The sequence below is a fragment of the Astatotilapia calliptera genome, chromosome 17 (genome assembly GCF_900246225.1).
Source record: "Astatotilapia calliptera chromosome 17, fAstCal1.2, whole genome shotgun sequence".
Lineage (NCBI taxonomy): Eukaryota > Metazoa > Chordata > Actinopteri > Cichliformes > Cichlidae > Astatotilapia > Astatotilapia calliptera.
The window spans coordinates 17,632,956-17,654,038 of record NC_039318.1 but is presented as its reverse complement, the minus strand read 5'-3'; the positions used below and the strand labels follow the sequence as shown (position 1 = coordinate 17,654,038).

At 41.1% G+C, this 21,083-nt stretch overlaps 1 protein-coding gene across 1 annotated transcript in view; it reads left to right on the top strand.

Annotated features, from left to right (window-relative positions):
• Positions 1 to 1,409: 1,409 nt before the first annotated feature.
• Positions 1,410 to 21,083, top strand: part of cpm (carboxypeptidase M) — a 29,287-nt gene continuing 9,613 nt past the window's right edge. Inside the window, exons 1-4 of the mRNA XM_026147489.1 lie at positions 1,410 to 1,497; positions 2,656 to 2,835; positions 7,815 to 7,912; positions 18,592 to 18,764. Of these exons, the coding sequence (XP_026003274.1) occupies positions 2,670 to 2,835; positions 7,815 to 7,912; positions 18,592 to 18,764 (437 nt within the window). The 5' untranslated portion in view covers positions 1,410 to 1,497; positions 2,656 to 2,669. The remainder of the gene's footprint in view (positions 1,498 to 2,655; positions 2,836 to 7,814; positions 7,913 to 18,591; positions 18,765 to 21,083) is intronic.

Genomic DNA, 21,083 nt, shown 5'->3' with positions numbered 1-21,083 from the left:
GTGTAACTCAGATAGTGACCTTAGCACGTCGGAGCCGCACGTGAAAGGCGGCTGTTGTGTACGAGACCTGTTGGCGATCTGGAGTTCACACTGAAAGCATCTGGAGCCTCGCTACATGCGGCCAAACCAGGAGTTGTGCCAAGGTGGGCATCCCAAACAAAATTTGTTCCCCCTGCATAGCAAGCATTAGTTGGGCACAGAATGCGGATCCAGTTTAATTTACTCCACCTCCATTACAGACAATTGGACGTGGAAGCAGAGATGTTTTAGTTTTGTGAGAAAGTGAAAAATGATTGTCGTTACCTTACCATTTGAGGGTTACAACAGAAAATTATTTATTGTGGTATCGGACAGTATTATGAAACCGTTTCGTGGTTTGAAAAGAAAAAAAAATTACGCAAAACCAAGGAATACCAATCATGCACAAAAACACATGGACACTGGGTCACCAGACCCAGAACTAACTGGCCTGTCTGCAGTCCAAACCTTTCACCAACTCTTGAGAAGCGTGCATGAGTTGCTGAATGCCTCCCAAAATTTCCACAGCAAAAAAATTTTATGAACATTTAGAACTACAATCTCAGCAGCAATACCAACACCTTTCTCAAGACCCCTTATAAGAAGAGCATGCCCCTATACAACCTCTTTGAAGTCCCTACAATCTCCTCAACATCTTTACAACCCCTTCAACAACTCAATTTGTTTAAGACTCCTACAGCTATTTTAAGGACCCTTTTAACTCTTCCAAGACTCATTCAGCCTCCTCAGCAAAAAGAACAAAGACTCAGAGAAAACATTAATGGGCCTTTACAGCATCATCTCCCACCTAAAATTTCAACCAGATCAAAATACAACTTTTTCTACCTTAAATCACCATCACATTTTCTTAAAATAATAAATTCTTCTTCTTTCTGCTGCTTTCTTTAGGGGTCATCTGCCTCACTCCTCAATCTGTCCTCTTCTCTTTCTTATTAGTCTTCTTCCATCTTCTCAGCACAGTCTCTTCACTCCTTACATTTTCTTCTCCATCCTTAATCACTCTAACCTGCTGCACATCCTTTCCAGCTCACTCTGCTGAGCCAATAGATACAATTCCTTTTCTCCTTCTTCAGTGTCCATCCTAACACACAGCTCACTAGAAGCCTTTTTCTTTGCCTGCTCTCTCTTTGCTGGACGCCTACTTCCTCTGTCATTTCCTCTTCATTTGAATGCATTTGGATATGTTTTGCTTCCGTCGCTGTCAACCACACTTTCAGATCTACTCATGTGAGCCTCTTTGAGCAGATTGCATGAATCATCGCTCTGTTTCATTCACAAACCTGCCGACAACCTGCGCCTGCGCCCAACACACATACACGCACACTTCTCCAAGCTCCGCCCCTCCCGCGGAGTGAGACGAAGACCCGATGGTGAATGAGTAACACTCATTGAGAGGAGCGACAGACAGCGGCTATCTGTTCGTCTTTCTGCCGGTGTTGTTCGGAGCCGCGGGGACAGGTAAGACCGTCTCTGCTCACCTGACAGTCCCAGACTTGACCTCAAACGCGTTCCCGCTCTGTGTTACTTCTCCTTTAAACAGCACTTTCACGGTGGTGATGTTTACAACTAACAGTACCTTCAGAATTTGACTAGAATGTATTTTTAAATATATTAATATTTTAAATTGTTTATTTCTTACTTGTTTTGTTGCTATTATTTTCACAAAAATATTTTTTTAATATTTGTTTCTCCTATGTTTATTAGATTAATAAGGACATTTATAAAATGTATAAATTGCAGTTTAACTTCACTGTGTCTCGCTAATCATCCGATAATATGTATTATTATTATTGTTGTTATTATTATTAATAATAATAATAATAATAATAATAATAATAATAATAACAATTATTATTGTTGCTCCCTGATATTGTCTTATTAAGTGTTTTATTTGGTAGGTTTCAGTGTTTTGTTGCATTTAAACTCAAACTTAATTCAACCAAAAATCTTTAAATGGCACAACTTAGTCAACAAGAAATATACAGAGTCATCTAATGTAATCCTACAAACTGTCTCCTCACTGGATTAATGCTCTACTGAGATAAAACATTACCAGTGTTTTATATGACTGGTTTAACTAGATGAAGACTTACCTGCTTCTTTCTCTTGAGATTGAGAATTAATACTGAACAGTGATGTGATGCTAACAAAATCCCTTAAAATTCAGGATGTCGGAGTCCTTTATTTTCAAGTCGGAGTCCTTTATTTTCAAGCAAAGCCTTTATAAGTGGGAGGTATGGCTCTCGAGGAACAGGAGGATTATGCAGCAGCAAAGCTGTTTTTTCTTCTGGAAGTACAACATCCAGGAGGAAAAAATTTCAAAAGCTAATTTTTTGGCAAAGTCAAACCGTATTATGATTATATACATGCATTTTTATGTGGAGGTAACCACTGAAATTACAGTTAATTTACAGAAAGCTTAAACTTAACTGCCCAAATAATTGCCCAGAGACATTTAAAGGTGGTGAGACTTGTTTCAAGAAGGACTCTGTGCATGAACATCATTGATTATCTGTTTATGTAGAGTTATAAAAACTTATAAAAATGAGTAGAATGTCAGTGAAGATGTTTAAATTATTTCATTTACTTTAAAAATATTTTTGTTTCCCTCCACAGGTCTTATTGCAGTGATGTTATCACTCCTCTTCCTCCTCCCTCCCTTCTTCCTCTTCACACCCGCCTGGACATTGGAGTTTCGGTATCACAACAACCATGAGATTGAGCAGTACCTCAAGCAGGTCAGCACCTCGAATCCTGACATCACACACCTGTACAGCATCGGCCAGTCTTCAAAAGGTAACCCTGCTCCTGCTGCTTCCTGTCCCACCTGTAATTCTGAGACTTAGTTGGGAGTTGAAATGACAAAAGGTGTGAAATGACAATTTGTGATGATCACAATAACAAGATTTCCTGGGCGGATGTGTTCCTCGTGAAGACTTCCCACACAGCCATGTGTTTAGCTTTTTTTTATTAAAGTCTTTTTGTTTTGATAGCCATTATCAGATATGGTGAAAAAAGAATAAAGGAGGTTATTGTTCCTGCGCCAATGTCTTGGGGCTTTTTTGAGATCAGGAGCTCTTATTTAAGGGATATCCACCCAGCAGCAGCTCAGTGAAAGAATCTAAAAAGGTAATTTTGCCAAATGTGTAAACAGTGTTGAGGTTTGAGGCTGAGGCAGCTGCTGCTATAAGCCGGTGCTGCAGAAATGAAAATGAACCGAATCTGGTTAAAAAGTGAACCGTTTCAGCTTTCTCAGCTCGACTGACAGACCGGGATATTTTATTTCTGCTGCAATAATCTTTTTTGTTCTCTTCATGATTCAGTTTGTCAAGATCAAGAAATGTTTCTAACTTTCTCTATATTTCATTGCATTTGATATACAAAACTGCATACATTAATGTCTTGCATTAATGACTTGCACAACCACACATGGAGTCCTTTTGCACTACTTCCAAACACTTCGCACCTGTCCTCTCCTGTGTGCCTTTTACGGAGCCCCACAAGGGACAATTGGAGAAAAAAAATGAAGATGAAGTTTTGCAAGATCCCGCAAAACTTTTACTCAGGAGCAAGATCCCGGCCGCATCCTTCGAAGGACACGGCCCACGTAGACCGCGAAGGCCTGGTCCTCCGAAGACTGACAAGGCTGGAAGTGCGAGGCTGTGAAATGGGATGGTCTAGCCTTCAGATTTGCGCCACCACCTGTGTCAGTTATCTGCTCCTTGCTATCTAAAATATAACGGGACACTGGAGTAAATTCGCTACCATCTCACACTTCTGTTTAATCAGTTTTCTGTTTGACGTTTATTTAGCTGTGTGAAAACTATAACTTTAATCTCAGCCAAACTGTTTTACTGAGGAACAAATAAAAAACTGAAAAAAGCCAAACAATAACATTTTTAAGTTGCCTAAGTGACTTATATATCATAATCTGAGTAGCGAAAGGTTGCAGGGGTTTTGAAAATGGTGTGCTGGAAGTCCACTGTTCTCGCCGGCTTTAGTAAGCCTTGAACCCCCCAACTAGCTATCGAGCTAGTGGGTAACAGACATCTCAAAAAACATTGGAGCACTTTTGCAAATATGTGATGTCTTGATAAATCAAGCAGATATTTGAAGTTACACACCTACATGGTAAATGGCCTGTATTTATATAGCGCTTTACTAGTCCCTAAGGACCCCAAAGCGCTTTACATATCCAGTCATCCACCCATTCACAAACACATTCACACACATTTTCAAATATCTTGAAAGTTTATTTTGTGACCCAGAAAGAGTAATATTAAAACTACGGAGCTGCCCCCAATTGTTGGTAACTGGAATTGGATGGGCCGCGCTATGAATTCTGGGATAGGTTGGGCCACGAAAGAAATATTCGACCCATCCTTCAAATTCGGGGAAATGAACCGCATTTGGAGGAGACTTTGAATTGGGACAGCCTTCATCGCCTGGCTGTGACGTAATCGGCCTTCAAATGCGGCCTCCGAAGGATGCAGCCTAGGGATTGGGACATAGCTCCTGAGTTACTTTTGCGAGATCTCGCAAAATCTTTTGCAGGATTTCACCAAATTAACTCTGGATCTCGCAAAATTTTTGCAGGATCTCGCAAAAGTTCATCTTAATTTTTTTTCCTCCAATGTCCCTTGCGGGGCTCCGTAGCCTTTTCTTTTGTTTTGTATATATTTCTCCTGTTTATTATTAATTGCTTCTTATCCTCCTGTCTGTGAAACATGCCTCATAAATGAATATCGCTGGCTGGCTTTATATTTCTAAAAGTATGAGCAAAATCAGTCTGTGTGAAGCTGGCCACTGTCTAATCACAGTCATCTGCATTTGAACATTTGAAACTTGAATACTTTAAATCTTCATCTACTAAACTTTCACTTCTGAAACAAATTCTGGTTTTTTTACATTCTGAGATGAGACATTAGGTCATAATGGGACTTCCTACTTTCCAAATATTAGAAGACAACCTTTCACAATCCTGCAACACAACACCCTCTTAACAATTTTCTCTTGTGTGCGTATCATATATTGTGCTGTGCAAGTCTTGGACTTGCTGCTAAAAAGCCAGACTTGCTCTAAAGCACACGGGTCAAACTCCAGTCCTCCAGGGCCGGTGTCCTTAAATTTTAACATGTGTCCCTGCTACAACACCCCTGAATAAAATTAATAGGTCATTAGCAAGTCTATAGATCTTGACTGCATGCTGAGGTGGCAGTTTAGCCATTTGATTTGTGTTACAGCAGCTCATGAGTGAATTAACATGTTGCAACAACAGTACTTTTAGAAGTACAAATTTCCAAACAGTTACATTTACTTACATTTATTTGAGTAGGTAGGGTTACGGGTTGCCACCTCAGCATGCAGTCAAGTTCTATAGAGTCTTGCTAATGACCTACTAATTTTATTCAGGTGATCTGCACATGTGAGTATGTACAGAGGAGGTCAGGAGTAGAGATCCAACAGTGTGAGTCTACAGCCATCTGTACAAAACAATGGACACTCTGTGTGACTCAGTTTGGGGCTTCATTTCAACCAGTGATGTTGATCTTCTCAAATTTAATGAAATTACAAATGCAGTACCACCAGATTTTGATCCAGCTTTCAATACCATCTGGAGAGCATCTGATTGCCAGCACCTTCATTTTTTCAGCAGGACAATTATCCCAGACCACGATTTGTGCAATTCTTATTGGTTTGGAAAAAGAAAATGACAATTTCATCCATTTAACATTAAATGTCTGACAAAAAGTGAGTAACAATGAATTCCGTTTGAGGCGACTGCAGGAAATACAGTACAGCAGATGTAGATTTAGGTGATCATAAAGCTTTGAAACACAACCTGTTCTTAGACTGATTCCCTTACATGTAGACGCCACAATAGGAATGATGGATAATTGATGAAGCATCGGGCATCCGCCTCTATACCCACCACCAATGACTGACTGACCTGGATCTATCTGTTGGTGGATCGCATGACTGGACAGTAAATAGTTTCTAATTTAATCCCAGACTGCTTAATCTGACACACACACAGAGCTAATCTGAGCTAATCTGGGACACCAGCTGGCCTCCGTCCAGCCCGAGTGTGTTTATGCATTTTTCAGTCTCATCTTGTCTTTGTGCAACGAATCAGTTTTTCCCTCAAGCTGCTGCTCTGATGACTGAGTCACACTTTGCCGTGATTTACGTGAGTGTGTGTTCCTGGCTTGTTGAGACTTGTAGTTTCATTCATTGAATAACCAGTAGTACTGGCAGTACAGTTACAGAAGTGTGTGTGGGTGGGTGTGTGTGCCTGTGAGGAAACTGACTAACTGAGAGTTAAAATTTAAACCTCAAAACTCCAGGCTGCCAAACCAAAGCACAGAGTTCAAAGACACTGAAAGAGCAAAGAGGAATTAAAGCCTTTGATTAAAAATATTAACTTATTTTAGTTTCTTCTAATACAGCAGATAAAGATTATTTATTGACCTTTAGTTTACTGCAAACATTAAAAAAGTTTCACGTAAAACACGTGAAAGATGCATTGATATGATTCTTTCTAACCAGCAGGGGCGACTCCTCTGGTTTCAAAACAAGAAAAAAACATATATATATTTTGAAACATGAGAAAATGAGCCCGATTCCCACTTCCTCATATCTCATTATGAGCCTCAGTTTCACGGTTTTTAACAAATCACAACCCTCATTTTGTAAATTTTGTCTCCATATAAGGTCAAATGTGTGATAAAGCAGAGTGCTGTTTGGCATGGACACGTGGTGATGGACAAGCTGAACATTTAGTGTTCCTCTCCCTTCAACGTATCTGAAACTGATCTTAAAGTAAAATGGTATTCCAGATGTTTCCAGAAATAAAATGGAAGTGAACAGGGGAATAAATGTGCAGCTGCAGTTTCTCTAGTTCCCATAGACTCTTAAAATGAACAACTTTACAGCAGAAATAATCAAGCTTATAGCCTGATATAAAAATTGTTAAAATATAAAAAACTTGACTGAAAGTCAGTGAAACAGATCTGGTGGAGTGATAATTAATTTTCTACTGTTTACTTAATTGGACTGTGGACCTTGTAATTTTTAATACATAACTAGACAATTAATAATATAAAGAAATAAGGAGTGGACTTTTACACAGTAGTGCATACTAATCTGAAGGCTCCAGAATTTGTTAAGGACACAGGGAGGGCCCTGCAAGGATGGATTCTGGTGGCTTATCATCAAACTGACCTCCAAAGACAACAGATAGCAGTAATTCACAGGATGCAGGCAGAAAGGCATCATGGGATACTTATGTGGACAGAACAGAGTCACTGGATGTGAAGAGAGAGAGCACTTTTACGTTCACATGTTTTGAATTGCTGCTTACTTTCTTAGTACTGAATGTTGACCATATTGAATATTGTAATTCATTTTTCTCCTCAGTCAGTCTGTCAGCTGTGAACGCTCACAGCAAATTTAGAGAAGCAGGTCTCTGGAGACCGGGTGGACATTCAGAGTTTTATTTGTTTTGTTGTTTTTATTGTTGGTTTCTGTCATATTTTGTGTGTACTTGCTTTTATTGCACGTTGTCACTGTGAAAAGCTTTGCTGTAGCAAATATTTTTGTGCATGCTGGTGTGCGTTTCTTAGCATTCTTAACTAACCCAGGTGACAATGAACCGTTACCTAATTACATATTTTTATCTCCCAGTGCACATCATGTTCAATTAAGCAGATGTGAGCAGCACAAACTGTAACTCTTAGCTCCTGAAGGCTCTGTTTGCTCTGCGTGTCTCTCAGGTCAGCAGCTGTGGGTGTTGGCTTTGGGTGTCAGTCCTCACCAGCACACAGTTGGCATCCCAGAGTTCAAATATGTGGGTAACATGCATGGAAATGAGGTAAGACAATACACACACATGCACACGCACACACACACAGAAGAGTGCCACTCCCTTTTAACAGGAAGCAGGACTAAAGGAGGACAAAAGAGATCAACAAAAGCCATTCAGAGTCCAGAGCCCGTGGATTCCTTTGTGTGTGGACAACAGAGTGTGTGATGACCTGCATAATTCTCAGATAGAAATGGACAGTGTGCCGAATCAACCGAATCAAGAAACACTAATCTCAGGTTCTTTGTATACTTAGGCAGGTCAGTTAGTAACTGGGAATAGCTGTAATGGAAAAAAGTGTCTCTTATTATATGTATATGAATGGCTATTGTACATCTGAATGAAGCTCATAGTATAGAGAACATAAGGATTTGACAGTTAGTTGACTTTGAATGCCTCACTCATCCGTTTTATAACAGAAATGGATTGGAGGTGTGGCTTGTGTCTGTCACGCCATGTAACACACATGATCTAAAAGATGGCATTTTCAAGTTTTTGAAGATTTGCTCATTTAGGATGAGGCCAAAACCCAACTCCACCCTTAGTCGGCGTCTCAATGACCTGGTGGATGTTTAGAGGAAAAAAAACCCTATATGATGCTTCACTTCTTCTGACCACAAAACAAGCATGAACAACCTCCTTTTAACCACATCACAAAGCAACACTCATAATTACAACTGTATGCACAGGTGGATTGATCACACCAAACTCGAATCAGGAGAGAGTGAAGTGCAGCAAACAACATCTAAGCTAATCACAGCACAGCATCCCTCAGGTGATTCAGTCTAGCAACAACCTAAACAGGAAAACAGCATTATGCAGGATTTTTGGTCGCACAGCTCTTTGAGCACAGACAGAAGTGGTTTAAGGAAACTTTAATATAATATTTTATATTTCTTTAAACGTTTCTTATTAAACCCAGCAAACACTTTTACATTGACCTGGTAGTCTTTTTTGACATCTAGTCACGATCAAGGAATGGTTCAAAATGAAAATTGTGCCATGACGTGAAGGAGTCACTTTCATGATCATCCAGTGATGTCACTCTTTGGCTCATCAGTGGTGTGTTGACATCACATCTTTGGCCCAACTCAGCTCACTTGGAACCCCAGTAGTGCTAAAACAGTACCTAATACCAGATTCTACCACCTAAAAACTGAGAAGAGTTGACGCTGGGTTTTTTTTGTTTTTTTTAATCAATTTTAAATCATGCTTTTTATTTGTTTTTGTTTTTAATGTCTCTGTAAAGCACTTTGAATCACCTTGTTGTTGAATTGTGAAATAAACTTGCCTTGCCTTGCTGCTCCCATGTAGAAGTGTACAGATGAAAAGCTCAGCAGGGCACTGAGACCTTTAATCTGTGCAGTTCTGCAGATAAAAAAAATTACAGTTGACTTTTTATTTTATTTGCTTCTTCGCAAGAGTACACAGGTAATTCAGTTAGCTTTTATTCTTATTGACAGTATGCAGTATTTGAGTGTTTGACCTTTGAGAGACATTTTTACAAACTAAAACACCTTATCTGCATTTTTAACCTGACAATTCTCAGATTTTGTGCAAAAGTTTCAAACTTTTGTTCTTAGAGGAAACTGATTTGCTTGATCTGCGGTGTTACACAGCACATTCAGCCAGAGTTAGGTCATCAGTGTGATGAAATCTGTGGCACCACTAATCAACAAATAGACAAGCTCTGTTTATTCCAGTCAGAACAAGTTTTGTTCTGAACTTGTTCTGACTGAACAGAACACAGAAGACATTCAAACTGTTAACACAAAGGTTATTCTAATAACACAATGTAATTACAACCATCATTTAATAGTCTAATAATTCCATTGGGATGAGACAAATTGAGTCTGCATGAATGTCCTTAAAAACCAGACTAAAACGTTTGACCAGTGTCAGGTTGCCATGGTGACAGTGGACAGCTGATCACACTGCAAATGTGTGTGAAAGTCAATGGAAGTGTCCTTAAATAGACACGTTACGCCTGGACACACACGCACAAACAGAACCAGTGGAGTATATCGGCTCAGAGGAATACGGCCCCATACATACACATGGAAACAGCAGGGTGGCGAATGGGAATGCTGAAAAGGTGTCGTGTAGCGTGCACTGTCTGTGAGTACTCAGGAGTTTCTGACTAGAGTATATTTCCTGTGAGGCTCCCATGCTTTCTGCCACAGCTTCTACTGATTAACATTGAGAAACTCTGACTTGCTTGATCAGGCAGACAGACAAATTTTATTGTATCTTCATTTTATCGCATCTTTATTTTCCCCACACTGACTTCCAGCTAATTTCTGTATCACATAGCACAGGGGCAGGTTGAAGCATTCTGAAAATGAAACATATTTATTATTACATATTTAGTGTATTTGATGCAAAATGTGTACAAAAACAACAACAACAAAAACACGTTATAGAGCTAAAAGGAAACGCACAGGAGGAGAAAATTATATTAAAAGTGTAAATATGAAGTTATTTAAAAGCAACCTCAGATTAGCAACAACCCAACATTTTACATTGAGTCATCATTTATTCAACAAAACTAAACTACAATGCAGAATCAGTGTGTGAGAAACAAATTACATCCTGCACCTTGTTGAGATGCTTTTAGCAATAATAACTGCTGACTGCTGTGGGTCTCACACTGACTCTAGAATACTTTGCTATACGAGTTTACGGTCCACTCAATGACTGTAAGGTGCCCAAATCATCCCCACACTACCGTGCTGAGAACTGGTATGAGGTGTTTTGCTTCCTCGGGTGATTTGCATCATGGACAAAGATTTCCACTTAGAAGTGTTGCAGTTTGTCCTGATGTGTTTTTCCACACCAAAGCCGTGCTTTCATGTTTGTTTTAGAGAGAAGAGGCTTTCTTCTGCAACCCTTCCAAACAAAACATACTTGCTCAGTTTGTTTCTAACTTGTGTTATCATGAACTTTAACATTTAGCATGCTAACTGAGGCCTTTAGAGTCTGAGGTGGAGCTCTTGGAGTTTGTTGCAGTATCTCTGAGCGTTGCACTGTCTGATCTTTGAGGTGTAGAATGATAGACTTAAGGACCAGATGACTGTTTTTATAGAGATTGACAGACCACGTGACGTGACTTTCGCGCATTGCATGCCGGTAACTCGTGGCAAAACAATCCAAGTACCTGCATCAAATGCAAGCATTTGCAGCACCGCAAAACGTTCATTCTTCGGTTCCAATAAATTCTTGCTTTTTCTTTGCCCCCCAAAAAGGTGTGTACAAAACGAAGGAGAACAATGCCGGTCCGTACAAAGACAGACTTAATGAAAAGTCAAAGAAAAGATACGAGGAAAAAAATCTAACCAGTGAAAGGGTCAGACCCTTACGAGCACACAGAGGAACAAAATACGTTAGCGTGCTGCCCAACTTCACCACGCTCATATTTATAATTATACGGTTCTTGGAGTGAGTGCATACACTCGTGAAGTTTAGTAACTTCAGGTCACTGCAACAAGCCCAGGTACAGTTTACCGACGGATGGGTGCAGGACCTTGAAATGCACCGTGTAGAAAGTAAAGACCATCGTACGTATCATAAGTTTACCAGTCTCACAAATCGTCTTCATAAATACACATTCGTTAACCGTTTATTAATAGGACCTTTGAGCTCAATGGTAATTAATTAGTAGTAGAAATAATTTCTGGTACCCATCATAGAAATGTAGCAGTGACAATAATACTGTATGCTGTAATCGTACTGGGCAATTAGTGATACAAAACAACTGTTTTATCCTGTGAATAAAAGTATATGTTTTTGTCAATGTACCATAATAACAGAAGCGAAACGCAATATTGTGTCAGGACAATTCACTATTTATGCACAATAAATAAAGGAGCATAGCTCGACAATTTCTGCTCAGCGCCAGACTTGCTTGTAACCTATATCACCAATTATGTTAAGAAAAATGACGCATTAACTACAACAGCAGACTGACCTTCGTGTAAATGCTTGGAGCAGACTAACCTGTGAGCTGGAGTGTTCTGAGATGTTATATTTAGTCTTTGAATGGCTGCAATCCAGGCCACCCGTCGCCTCTTTGTTACTTCGGAAACATGGCTCGAACAATTTCTCTTCAACGACGTAATCCGATAACAACCGATCTCTTTACCCGTCGGCTTCCCGTGGCTGTCATGCGACCGGCTATTGCAGTTAATAATACAACAGCTTCTTGACATTTTTTGTGTTTCTTTTTATCGCTGTATAACTGATTTCAATTGAAAGCCTGCGTGCGCTAGTACCTCTTGCCACGAGTTCCCAGAATTCTTTGCGGTTTTACCCCTGAGTGACGTCACATTTTCAATCACTATTAACCGAGGGCTTAAAGTGAAAGAGGGTGTACTTTCTTTTTCACGTATTTTAAGTGTGCTTTAAGTTGGAAACAGTTGTTTAGTACAGTTTGCAGTGCAGGAAGCAAAGAACATCCATCGTATATCCACCGCATGACAGAAACTCTGAGTGAGCGAGCAAGAGGTCAGAGGATGTTTCTGTCATCGATGCTCAGATGTGCAAAATACAAACAGCCATCATGGCATGGCAGAATCATGTCAGCAGCAGGAATGCAGTCTTGCGTGTTAGAAATGTTTAGTAACACTAAATCAAACAGAGAACTTTCAGCGTCTTTAAACTTTGCCTGAAGGACAATAATAAAAATTTAAACAGGAGGCACTTCCTCCTTTCACACATTAACCTCGTACACTGAGTGTGCTGCACTGACCTTTCTTTGGATTCACTTGGAAGCCTGTTTGTTATTCTAATTCTATTTTTTGACTCTTTTAATGACAATATCTGTCGTATCCTAAATGACTCAACAGCTTTTGCACAGATGTTCATGTTCCCCAGGGGATAGATCCTGATTTTAAAGTGAAAGTATTTTCCTAAAGTGTCACTGAGAGTTCACGTTTCTTTCCTCAAATGTGATTTCTTCTCTTGAATCAATGTCTGTGTGATTTTGGACATTTCTGTTCCCTGAAGGATGAATCCTGATGAATTTGCCTCAGGTGTTCATGTTCCTCTTGTCTTCCAGGGAAGCTCAGCTGCAAGTTGTAGACAAACACTGCGGTTCACCTCAGCTTCACTCAACATTAGGTCACATAAACACGGCTGGACGGCTTTAATCTTGTTATCTAAACTTGTTGGAGGAATTGTTCAGTGACACATGGACTGTATGGGTGGCAAACACCACCATATGTTTTGGTTTTATCCAGTAATGGCTGCTGGATTTGAAGATATCAGTAATTAGATTGGACCTACCTTTGACTTTTTTAAAGCATATACTTACTTGGGATATTTTCCTTTACATTTACCTAGTTCAGTAAATCACTGCCCTTATTTCCCATTTTCTAAACTGCAGAGATATGGGGGGGCAGAGTTTCAAATAATGAGGTCAGTGTGTGTAAGCCAAAAGCTCAAGCCTCACACTGCTTCATTTCAGATGTTTTTTCTACTCATGGATCTGGATGATGTCATAGGGAGAGAATAAAACTTCAAGGGGCGTTCATTTAAACACAGCCTATTTAAGACAGAATGTGAAGGGAACTGTGAAACATGCAAAACTGCTCAAGTGAAGCCCAAGAAACACAATCTAGAGTAGATCCGCTGTCAACTGCCGATTCAGGTTCAAGGTTCTTCATTATTTGTCACATGCATAGTTATACAAGTATAACACACAGTGAAATGTAGTCTGACACGCTCCTCGACATGTGCAAAAATTGGGGGGGGGGGGGGGGGTGTAGAGGAAGAACATTATATATATATATATATATATATATATATATATATATATATATATATATATATATGAATGAATGAATGAATGAATGCTTTATTGGCCATATGCAGGTTGCCCCACAGAGGAATAGGACCCCCCCCCCGACTTACACACACAACAACAAGACAACACAAGGGAATACAGTCGGAGATCGGCAGCGTTGGGAGAATAACACTGAAAAAAGTACACAACATTGGGAAAAGTACAAGAGGAAAAAAAAGAGACCTCTTCACACGCTGGGCAACCTATGGGAGGACAGCATGAGAACAGGAAACAAAAAAAACCTCCTCTGCACAGAGAGCACATTAATGTCCACATCACAACATCAGAGCACATGACAAGCCACAGGGGATGGATAGGGGGGTGGGGGGTGATTCGAAGGAACACAGCAGTCGTCCTGCACCATGCTACCATTTCAGCGCGGCACGCAGACCCGCTGCCTTCCCCCGCAGGAACAAGCATCGAAGGCGTTTGGAAGGGAGGGGGATGAGTGCGTGCTTATCAGTGTAAGTGTGTGTGTGTGCGTGTCCATAGTTCAGCTGAGACAGTGTCCTTCGCTGTATCAGGCTAAGTAAACAGTCCTCCAGCCGATCCAGGTGTCCTTCATGGGATGGGAAGAATAGTCATCACACAGTCGTTATCAGGGAGTTGTTTTGGTGGGCTCCAGCCTTGGGCCTGAGCAGCTGGCGCCGTGGTGTCCAAATGTAGAATATTGTTGATTTCTCCTTTATGCGAGCAGCGAATTTAGCACTCTGACACTGGGGCCTCGATTTCCCGTTGGAGCGCTGCGAGCCTCCCCATGATGGTATCAAGCTTCTGTTCCGTGGTGTTGTCATTCTTTTGGTTCTGAGACCTCACAACTGCAGTGAGCCGTTCTGCGATGTTATCCAACTTTCGCTCAAGGGTGTTATTGTGAGCAGGCCCCTCTCTGATGTATCCCATCATACGCTCAATGGTGTTAGTTTGAGTCTTCACGGCAGCTGTAAGCGTCTCCAAGGTGTTAACCATGCTGCGTTTGGTGTGGGAGGCCGCGCCTCGTCCCATCGCTTCAATTCCAGCGGTCAGCTTAGGGGGGGTTTGAACAGCTGGTTCCGCTCTCTTATTTCTCCGATAAGTCAGGGCCAAGCCAGCTCCGATCAGCAAGAACCCTGTTATCATGGTTCCGAATAGGTAAATATCCTCAGCGTCCTCGATAGACAGTCCCGCCAGGCACAAGATCCTCCAGGTTTGCCACCCATCCATCGTGTATATATATATATATATATATATACATATAGTATATACACTGGGTGAATGTGCAGTAGTAGCAGCAAGCAGGTGAATTCTGTACATTAATATGAATAGATATCTGACTATTTTACAGGATAGACAATATAAACATATTTAAAATTAAAGGAATTGAAATGTACATTGTGCCTTGGTTTAGAGTGTCTGGAAGAGAGTCCTGTCTCAGTCAATTATAGATGATGTGAGAGGGCGGGTGTGTGTGTTTAGGGCACGGATGGCTTGGGGATAGAAGCTCCCCTTGAGTCTCTCTGTCCTTGCCCGGAAGATGCGGAACCTTCTACCAGAATGCAGAAGTTGGAACAGTTTGTTGCCAGGATGGGACGGGTCCTTCAGTATCTGCGCTGCTCTAGTCCGGCATCTCCTGGTGTAGGTGTCCTGAAGCGGGGGGAGAGCAATCCTGCAGCAGCGTTCTGCTGTACGGATCACTCTCTGGAGAGCTTTTTGGTCCTTCACACAGCTGTTCCCAAACCACGATGTCATGTTCTGTATGAGGATGCTCTCCACAGCGCCTGTATAGAAAATCCTGAGGATCTTTGGAGAGACCCTGAACTTCTTCAGTTGTCGTAGGTGATACAGGCGCTGCCTAGCCTTTTTGGTCTGGACCTGAATGTGGGCAGCCCATGTCAGGTCTGAGGAGATGTGGACACCAAGATACTTGAAGGACTGCACCCTCTCCACTGGAGCTCCATTGATGATAATGGGCTTGTAGTCTCTGTGCTGACCCCTTCTGAAGTCCACCACCAGCTCCTTGGTCTTGCTGACGTTCTTCCATTTGGTTGTTCAGTTCAGTTCAGTTTTATTTATATAGCACCAACAGTTGCTGTTTGAGGCGTGGCTGCTCACAGCTGCAGGGCGTCCCCTCCTCTCTGTGGAGACTGACTTGGGCCTCCTGAGTGCTTGAATCAGCAGCTGCTATGTGATGGTTTCTGCTTTCTGACTTTTTAGCGCCATTTAGCACAGAAAGAAGAGCAGCAAAGAGCAGCTCTTCCAAGGCCAATTATCCCCGAGTTAGGAGTGCCGTAGAGACTGATAAGGAACATGTTGATTGTACAAAACACAGTAAAGCCAGAGCTAACAGTAGATATCGAATTTCTTCGACCATGAAAAAAGTGTTGGTGGATGAAATTGCCCGCACTGAAAACTGGCTCCACGCCGACCCTGATGAAGGAACAGTTGCCTAACCTAACAGAGGGTGTCAGTGATGTTCAGCTGATATAAAGTAAAAAGATAAATCACAGTATAAAAATGCAAAAATAAAAATGTGTGTTTTCGTGTGATCGCAACAGAGACAAAAGATGGAGGGAGTTTGATGAAGGAAAGCAATATGATGGCTGGAGGCAGCGCTAGTCCTGACGTGTGTGTGTGTGTGTGTGTGTGTGTGTGTGTGTGTGTGTGTGTGTGTGTGTGTGTGTGAGTGAGATGATGTGGATACACACCTTTCCCAGCCTTCTGTCATTCCCACTCCCAAGGCTCTCATTCATTCACAAAGATGTTTTTCATCATCCAATAAGCCGCCTGTATCCGGAAAAAATGCCTCATCGTGACTCGTCCCTGGATTCCATTTCAATTCCTCGCTGACTCACGACATCACTTCCTCCCCCGCTGTTTTCTTCAGGCAGGAACATGCAAGGTCAACACACAGAAAACAAAGAATGGTGGAGTGAAATTAAATGTTAAACTTTTAGCCTAATAAAGTGAAAGCAATGCACTGTAAAGTTTAGGAAAAATAAACCACTCTAAATAAAAAAAAATAACTAAAGCTGTTAAACAATGAAAATAAACATTTCTTCGTGTTAAAGAAATTTATATAATTATTGAAGAGCTAACAACTGAAAATAACTTAGACTGTGTCTGCCTGTACTTCCATGTGATACCAGTTTACAACTTTTAAACTTTAAAACTTTTGCGAGATCCCGAGTTTGTTTTGCGAGATCCCGAGTTTGTTTTGCGAGATCCCGAGTTTGTTTTGCGAGATCCTGAGTTTGTTTTGCGAGATCTCGCAAAAGTCCGTCTTAATTTTTTTTTCTCCCATGTCCCCTGCGGGGCTCCGTAGTTATCCACGTTAACTGAGTCTGCTGTCACTATACTGAAAGCACATTTCCAATTTTGCAACTAAACTTAATGTCCTCACCTGGAAATACTTAAAGTTTCCACACATATCACTAAAGGAAAGCTGAACTGATTGGAATATTTATTGACTTCACTGCGGTTTTCACTGCAAACTTTGCGAACCATCCATTAAGCCAAAATGGACCCTGGACAGCCGTAAACTTGGCGTAAACTTGACGTTCATAATAAACTGGGCTGGAGCCACAACACTGATGCTCTTTACAGGAAGGGTCAGAGTAGACTCTACCTGCTGAGGCGGCTGAGGTCATTTGGAGTCCAGGGAGTGCTTTTAAAGACCTTCTATGACTCTGTGGTGGTATCCGTCATTTTTTACAGTGTTGTATGTTGGAGCAGCAGTTTATCGACAGCTGAGAGGAAGAGGTTGGATAAACTCATTAAGAAGGCCAGCTCTGTTCTGGGATCCACCCTGGATCCAGTGCAGGTGGTGGGAAACAGAAGGACTCTGGCCAAAATAACTTCTCTGATGGACAGAGTCTCCCACCCTATGCATTTAAATGTTGCTGAGCTGCAGAGCTCCTTCAGTGACAGACTGCTGCATCCTCGGTGCATGAAGGAGCGTTTCCGCAGGTCCTTCCTCCCTGCAGCTGTCAGACTGTACAATCAGAACTGCTCCCAACAAACATAGATGTTTACATCAGTGCTGTAACAACTTCTACTGTTATAACTTGCATATTACTTTTCTCAGGTTATCTATGCACTAACTTATTGGAAGTTACATGTCTACTTTTTAATGCACAGGTACAATACACAACCTGCACTTTTCTAATTATTCTAAATATTCTTAACTATTTAAACATCTTTCAGTATCCTGCTCTGTTTGCACACTACAACCTGGGTTTGCCACTTATCTGTACTCTATTTTTAATAACTGTACGGTACTCTGCTTTGGTAACTATTGTCCATGATGTAAATATGTAAAAAAAATGTGTTCTGTTCTGTTTGTATATGTGTGTTTTTGCTGCTGATACAACCAAATTTCCCCCTGTGGGACAATTAAAGGATTATTCTATTCTATTCTATTCATTAACCCATTCAGATACTCAGATTAACCCTGGAAACATCATCTTTTCTACTCTTTTTCATATGTAGTCATGTTTTTCGTGTGTTAGTCAAAGGTTAGTCACAGTGGAGTATTTAGGAGGACTGACCTTGACGGGTGTTTTAGCTCTACGATAAGCCATGGGAATGGCCAGCTGCATGTGGGAGGTGAATAACATAATGTCTTTCGTTATGGTGGAAAGACATTATGTTATATTGGCGGAAGGTGGAAGTGATTACTTCACAGTTGGCTGACCATACCTGCACTAACATCTGTTCACCCATTTTCCTAAATATGAATCTTGCATAATGCATAATCTAAACTTTGTGCTGTTCACTTATGACTTATGTGTGAGGACAAGCCGTAAATTCCATCACAACATTTGTTTTTACCTAAATTTCTTTCTGCGTGTTTGTATTCGTGTGCTTTCAGGTTCTTGGCCGAGTGCTGCTCCTTCAACTAATAGATGAGCTGGTGCGCAGTTACCGTAGCAACGAAACATGGTCCTTGCGGTTGCTGAACAGCACACGCATCCACATCCTGCCGACGATGAACCCAGACGGCTTTGACGTAGCAGACAAGGACTGCTACAACAGCCAGGGCAGGTAACACAAACAGCTTTACCTCTGTTTTAAGTTCTGAGAGACCTGCGGCACACCCTGTGCTCATCAGCAGCTAGTAAAACATTAAGACGGCAAACAGACGTTTCCTGACTGGGAAGTGGAGACCAAAAACAGAACTAAAAGAGAGATTGAACACTGTTGATTGTGTTGCTCTCTGTGTGCAGTGTGTATTTTAGCAAAAACCCCTAATGATGAACTCAAAGGCATGAACTAACCTCTTAAGTGAAACAGTAGGAAGTGAAATTGTACAAGAGAACAAATGAGCCGTTGTTGAGGACTCAGAGCTTTATTTGCTGCATGCTCATGCAATATGCATGACTCCCTCCTGAGGGACATATCTGCTTCTGTAGCTGCTAAATGCTCTGCTGTGTTCACCTGCTCGTCTTTGATGTACCCTGCTGTTGGCTGCTCAGCAGGTCACGTACGGTGGCTTTTTAGAGCCTCGACAACTGAAAGCCGCTGCCTGCTGCGGGAAAAACATTGCTGCTGGCTAAAAGCATTGCTGGACAAAGTATACAGATCCTCTTCTGTAATTAAAGTACTGACAGCACGCTAAAAAGGGCTTAGATTAAGAAATATCACTGAAGTTAGAAAAAAAAAGTTTAATATTAAAAATTTTAGAATTTTACTAGACAGTAAAATTAATGCCACATAAACAAAAATAACTGCACCCAAAATCATGTCAGATATATTAAAATGGATTTCAGATTTTAAAAGGCACAGCTTGCACTTGTTTTTACTGCACAAAACAAAATGAATATGTAGGAAATATAATACTGTCCCCTGTAAAGTAAAGGCTGCCCAGCGACTGACCTGGCCTCTGGCCATCTTCTGTCACTGTGATTCTGGGAAGCTGTAACAGCGTATCTTGAAAGGCAGTCTGTTTTTATATGCACTTCCACAGCCGGGAGTCGTCTCATCCACAGACACATGGAGACATTCCAAGTCTGGTATCAACAGATCTGCAGTTGCAGTTTTCTTCCTCAATCAGCAGCGGAGCATTGAGTGCAGGAACACCACCTGTCACCACGATGTGCACTGTGTTTCAGGACATCCTGTTGTTTTCCTGCACCATCTCCAGTTGATTAGGTTTGTAGTCCAAACGAATAATGCCAGATTCCAAACTGAAATAGCCCGTGACTATGGTGACTTATGAGAGGCTGTCTTATTTCATATTTTTAGAGGCAAACCTACAAATTAATGCAGCATTTAATAACTATGAAGTAGTATTAAAAGTTTACATTCCTCAAATTTGTGAGGAACATGCTTAAGGGCAGTACTTGACTTAAACCACTTAGTTACAGCTGACTGGCTGTAAAGTTCCTTGGATTAGTGAGGCTACGCACCATCAGCAGCCCTCTTCACGGGATCCACTGTTAGCATAAACACGTTGATAACAAAACATGAACGCTGGAAAATATTTCTCACACTTTAACTTTTGCAAAGAATAATTTTGCATGTGTGTGCGTGTGTGTGTGTGTGTGTGTGTGTGTGTGTGTGTGTGTGTGTGTGTGTGTGAGTGAGTGAGAGAGATTAAATGCCAAGTTGACACACAGACATAATCTTGCAGTCACAGCTTGTTTGTTTTGTAAAGCCTAAGCTACATTGCTGCACCCAAAATACTTTGATTGGCAAGAGAAACACACACACACACTGTAGATCTATATCACACACATGCACACACAATTATACTCTGTAAGCATCTAATTATGATTGTTTCGTCGTCTTCGTATATTCTGTTTACAGTAGACTCATGTCTGCAGTAACTGCTTGTGGGAACAGTCTCATTATGTGGACTTGCCTCCCATATAGGTTTAGTCCGTGTGTGTGTGTGTGCGTGTGTGTGTGCGTGTGCGTGTGCGTGTGCGTGTGTGTGTGTGTGTGTGTGTGTGTGTGTGTGTGTGTGTGTGTGTGTGTGTGTGTGTGTGTGTGGTCTCTTTGGGGTCACTGCTTTCCAAACCTTATAAGGAAACATTTCACTTAAGCACATGAAAGTGAGTGAGATGACAAATGAGATGGTGAAGTCTTGTTTTAATATGCTGGCACTAATTCCTACAGAAAGGTGCCAGAAGATTTGGGTCGTCCCATTGGATGAATTACTTTTCTTCTAGAGTTCAGGTAGATGAGAGAAGAAGTTCTCTTTTGAGATTTCAAAGAAGAATTGGATCATTATTTGGACATAAGACACTCAGAGCAGGCCTTTTATGATAAAAGGTACATATTTCTACTCTTGGACTTCACTACAGCGGCTTTACATGATTGACAGATCAAAATAATCCTTATTTATCTCATACTGAGCCT